The sequence below is a fragment of the Quercus lobata genome, unplaced genomic scaffold, assembly GCF_001633185.2.
Source record: "Quercus lobata isolate SW786 unplaced genomic scaffold, ValleyOak3.0 Primary Assembly Scq3eQI_279, whole genome shotgun sequence".
Taxonomy (NCBI): domain Eukaryota; kingdom Viridiplantae; phylum Streptophyta; class Magnoliopsida; order Fagales; family Fagaceae; genus Quercus; species Quercus lobata.
The window spans coordinates 46,608-51,784 of NW_022154828.1; the positions used below are offsets into that span (position 1 = coordinate 46,608).

A 5,177-nucleotide genomic window follows, 5' to 3' on the forward strand; every position below is an offset into this window, starting at 1 on the left:
AAAAGAAATAAATTTGTCACTAAAAACTAACCCACTTTTGGTACCCTTATTTATTTGCCTACACAAAACAAAACAAAACAAAACAAAACAACTAAACAAAAAACAGAGCAAAAGCAGAGCAACAACTCTGCAACTATTTCTTCCCCCATTTCTCATGCCCTCACCAAGCCAACAACCCATTCTCTTCAACTCAAACTACTCCACAATGCTTAAATCACTTAAAAAGAAGCTCTGCCTCCTCTGCTCTCGCCTTCGCTGGCCCACTCGCCGCCGCTCCAAGCCTAAAATTATCATCAAAAGGTTTGGAAAAAATAGCTCCAAATTTCAAGATGATGCCAATAGTGAAGTGGCCATTAATGGGTCGGCTGCAGTTCATCCAAATGGCGAATTGGGTAGTCTAAACTCGGAAAAGCCTATACGGATAGCTACATTCAACGCTGCCCTCTTTTCCATGGCACCAGCAATTCCCGAGGCTGAGAAGAGAACCAGTTTTGAAATTGGAAATGGAAATGGAGATATAATGAATTTTAGGAGGTCAATGGACTTGAATTTACGCACAAAGTCTGTGAATGATCGGCCAAAAAGTATTCTAAAGCAGTCTCCCCTGCATCCAAGTTCCATGAATGGTACAAACAATCTTTCAACGCAACAGAAGTTTGTGAAGTCCAAGTTAAGGGTGTCGATAAACTTACCCGATAATGAGATTTCATTGTTACGGAATAGACAGTTGAGCTTTGATGAAAGAGAAGGTTCTTCTTCTTTTTCTGCTTCTGATTCTGCTTCAAGTAGTAGAATAAGTAGAGTTTTGAAAGGGAAGGCTCCTCTAATATCCAATTCAAGCTTGCCTATAAGTATGCTAAATGGTATAGTTGGCGAGACCTATAAAAGCAGCAGAACTGTGCTTGAAGTGCTGAGAGAGTTGGATGCTGATATATTGGCTCTACAAGATGTGAAGGCTGAGGAAGAAAAGGCCATGAAGCCTCTGTCTGATTTGGCTGGTGCTTTGGGAATGAATTACGTTTTTGCCGAAAGCTGGGCACCGGAGTACGGCAACGCCATCTTGTCAAGATGGCCTATTAAGCAGTGGAAAGTTCAGAAGATCTTTGATGATTCTGATTTCCGGTGAGTATCATCTTCTTTACCCATCTTCATTGAGTCAATTTTGGAATTTTTTTACTCCTCTGTTTTCCTCTGCTTTGATTCTGTTTTTCCATAAAAATAAAGGCATATTTCTACATTAAAGAGAGTCATAATGATGTTTTCTTATTCTTGACAAATAAAAGTGCATTGAATTATAAAAAAAAAAGTGCATTCAATTATAATTTTTCTCATTCAAGTATTCATTTCACGGTCCCAAGTCCCAACCTTTCCACAACAAAGTTGACAAAATCAGTGCCTTTTGATAAAGTTACCAATCATTTAGGCTTTTTTCTTATACCGTTACTCTAAAATTGCTTAGGTAAACTATCAAAGACAAAACCCTCCCTTCCCCCCCCCCCCCCCCAAAACAAAGTTGTGTTTCTGAATATTATAAGATTGTGAAAATGATAATAAGAATCAGACCTATTGTATTTTTATTAATATACTGTAATTAATCTTTATTGTATCAGTATAGTAATCCTGAGGTTCCTTCAACTGTTTTCTGTACAAACAGCTCTGATACATTAGTGGGCCTGTCAGGAATCAAGATCACAGTTACAAAAAGTATGCCATGAACCCAATGATGCAGGGTTGGAAATTTCATTATTTCTCAGTTTTATATATTAGTGTCATCTAAAAAATTGATAACTAATCTTTCCAGATCACTGTGACAACTACTTGACACTGCCAACATTCAATGTGGGATGGATAGGTGCCTTTATATTGCTTAATCCATTAAATTTCAGATTGATAAGAAACAACCCATATGTTCAAAAGGAAATTGCAAATTACTAGTAAAGTCACATACAATTCTACGTCATTCTATAGTGACAGCATATTTATATTTTCTGAGAAAATGCACTGCTGTTCTGACAATTTCCTTGGATTTTTTTTCCCCAGTGTTTTCCTAGCTTGATTCTGAGTTCAACTTATATTAAATGCCATATTAGCCAAATCCCAACAGTTCTGTTATGTTTTGTGATGGCTTGTGCATTTATTCCATTAGTTGTCAGAAAGATGTTGCATCTAATAAAATCCCTATGGCTTTAACAATAATTTTGTTTCATTATTTGGGAAAAAATTCAAATAATGGAAAATCCTCTATCTTCAATTATTATCACTTAGTCAGCATCACTGAAATTTGAGAAACCTAGCTCCTTCACTCCTTTCCAGGATTAGACTCGTTTGTTATAACAGAAAGATAAAGCATCACAGTTAGGGTATAAAATATTAATGTTAGGTAAGATGTGCATTGGTATAACTGCAATGTAGGTACGATATACCATTAAACTATTAGCATGATTTGAGATATACAAGGGCTTCTCATGCCTTTAAAAATAAGTAATCCATTATCATTGTCTTTACTTAGTCCTACTTTTGCTAAAACAAAATAATAGTAGTAGTTAAGAGGCTCTTGACTCTTCTTTCTGTTTTATGTACAAACATGAAAATGACTGTTTTGTTCAATGACTTATAGAAGCCAGTTAACAAATCCTAGAACTTGTTTAAAAAAATGCATTTTAAGTCAGAAATGAGGGATTCAAACTCTGGATTTTTTTCATTGGAAACACTAGAATATGCCAAATCACTTAAAACATGATTGGGAGAAATTTTAGTGCTTGAAAATTGAACAAGCAACAACAATGAAAACAAGTCACTATTATGTAACCCCCTTTGGGTTTTGTGGGCACAGGAATGTTCTGAAGGCCACGATTGATGTGCCCCACTTGGGAGAAGTTAATTTCAACTGCACCCTCCTTGATCATCTCGATGAGAACTGGCGAATGAAGCAGATAAATACAATAATACAGTCTAGTGATGAAGCTCACATTTTAACTGGAGGCCTCAATTCACTTGATGAAACAGATTACTCAGAAGAAAGATGGACTGACATCGTAAAGGTAAATGTAGCATGACCTTGATAGGCTCGACTATGTCTCTCTGAATTGTCATTGATAAAATTGGTAATTGGTACAACATATATGGCAAACAAAAAATCTACTACTACAATTTTATTACACAAGTCTTACAAACTAAGGCGACAATAGATGTAATTGGTTTTACTTTAATAATATAATAAATAAATGTATGAATTACTTTAACATTAACCTTCATGGACTTTTGTGTTTCAGTACTATGAGGAGATAGGAAAGCCAACACCAAAGGTTGAAGTGATGAGATTTTTGAAGAGCAAACAATATACAGACGCTAAGGACTTTGCAGGAGAATGCGAATCGGTGGTCATGATTGCCAAAGGCCAAAGTACAAAATTAAATATGTCACCTAATTTTTTGGCCTTAAGTTTCAAAATTGATTACTCTTCTCAATGCCTTGTGCTTTGATGTAGGTGTGCAGGGAACATGCAAATATGGAACTCGGGTTGATTACATATTGGCATCACCAAATTCACCTTACAAGTTTGTTCCTGGATCATATTCAGTGTTTTCTTCCAAAGGGACTTCTGATCATCACATAGTGAAAGTTGATTTAGTAAAAGTAACAAGTACAGCTGCTGAAGAAAATGTCAATAAAAAAAGGCAACAACCAAAACAGAAAGTTATAAAGGTAACACAGTCATCTCCATCAAAAGGTATATGGAAGACAAATACATGAGACTCAAAGTGATAAATTCATTTTTTTTAATGTGGTTTCTGTATGTGGGAGGGGGCAGATGGTTTGATTTTGGACCTTTTTTTTTTTTTTTTTTTTGCCTTTTATGCTTTGTAAATCATTTAACACTACTTTTTTAAGTGTTTAGGTAGATATCAGGCGAGGAATAAGATCTGGTGGTGTAACATTTTTTTTCTTTTTTCAAGAAGAATCTGTATAGTTATTGAGTTGGACGTTGGAACTTATACTCTTCTTTTTTCTTAAAATAAGTAGGGAAGGGGGATTTGAATCGAGGAAGAGATGAGTAATGCAATGAGATACGAGGTTGTAGACTCAAACTTAAACATTTTAATAGTGAAATGTTGCTACTTGCTCATTTGACCATCACTGTTGCTTTCATCATATGCCGGATTGCATATATACTAAGCGCTTACGTTTGGTAGGCATGCACTCATTCTACGTTAAATGGATGTCATCTTTACAAGTTTCATGTTTCATGCTTATCTCAGTTAAACGCCACTTAAACAATGGATGACAATTACATTATGTATATAAAATGTATGCTCTCTCTATCTGTCTTTTTTTTAATATTGTAAATAGCATAGATAATTACAACAGGTCAATTCCACAAGAGTGGTAATTATGATTATCCCCTTTTCTAGTATCTCAAAGTCTACGTTAACCCATGAGGGCTATATATATGCATGCTTAAATTAATAGCAAGATTGCTTCGGTAGCTGAAGAAGATCCTCTTGTATACACTGTTCACTTTGTTATTTCTAAACAAGTATATGAAAAATAAACAAACAAATGGTCAAGCTCTGCAGCTTCAGACCCTTAGTTAGACCATGATTAACTTGTTTCCAGCTGGGCAGGGAGATTAATGTCATGGGCTCAAGCAGATTTTACGTGTTTGAACTACCATCAGTGACAATAGGCATTGAGATTTTTCCACGGTTCCAGATGTTCCTTTTTTAGTGACAAATATGTTAAATAAATTGAACTACTTGTCTATAAATCTGTAAACAATATAAACTCAGTAAATCACAAATCTGAATTACTATATATATAATTATATATATATATATATATATATATATATATATATATATATATCTATCAAGGTTAGTGTTTTGAGTCTTTTTACACCTATAAGATAAATTTCACAGTGGTTGCTTATGAATTTCTTGGACGTATGCCTTTCTTGGACGTATGCCTTTCATATACATTGATCCTATACAAGCAGAATAAGCACCAGTCTACAATCTGTGTTTGATGAACCAAACACCTTGATTTTCTCTCTTTGACAAACACTATATTAACTAACTGAATGCATGATGGATAAATATAAATAAACATAATTATGACTGTATAGAACTGATGAAGAGATGCCAATAATCAGACACAAAAAACTAATAGTATACATA

The 5,177-nt window shown here is 34.6% G+C and overlaps 1 protein-coding gene across 4 annotated transcripts; it reads left to right on the forward strand.

Annotated features, from left to right (window-relative positions):
• Positions 1 to 4,414, forward strand: LOC115973455. 4 transcript variants are annotated; one of them, XM_031093718.1, is made up of 5 exons: positions 1 to 1,122; positions 2,834 to 3,041; positions 3,273 to 3,402; positions 3,488 to 3,730; positions 4,024 to 4,126. In XM_031093718.1, the coding sequence occupies exons 1-5, from the start codon at positions 155 to 157 to the stop codon at positions 4,056 to 4,058; spliced, it is 1,584 nt and encodes a 527-aa protein (XP_030949578.1). In that variant the 5' UTR covers positions 1 to 154; the 3' UTR covers positions 4,059 to 4,126. The 4 variants fall into 4 exon arrangements, with proteins under 4 accessions (XP_030949578.1, XP_030949577.1, XP_030949580.1 ...); XM_031093717.1 differs by lacking the exon at positions 4,024 to 4,126 and adding an exon at positions 3,899 to 3,991 and having other exon boundaries at positions 3,488 to 3,705; XM_031093720.1 differs by having other exon boundaries at positions 2 to 1,122; positions 3,488 to 3,705; positions 4,024 to 4,414.
• The last annotated feature ends 763 nt before the right edge of the window (positions 4,415 to 5,177 follow it).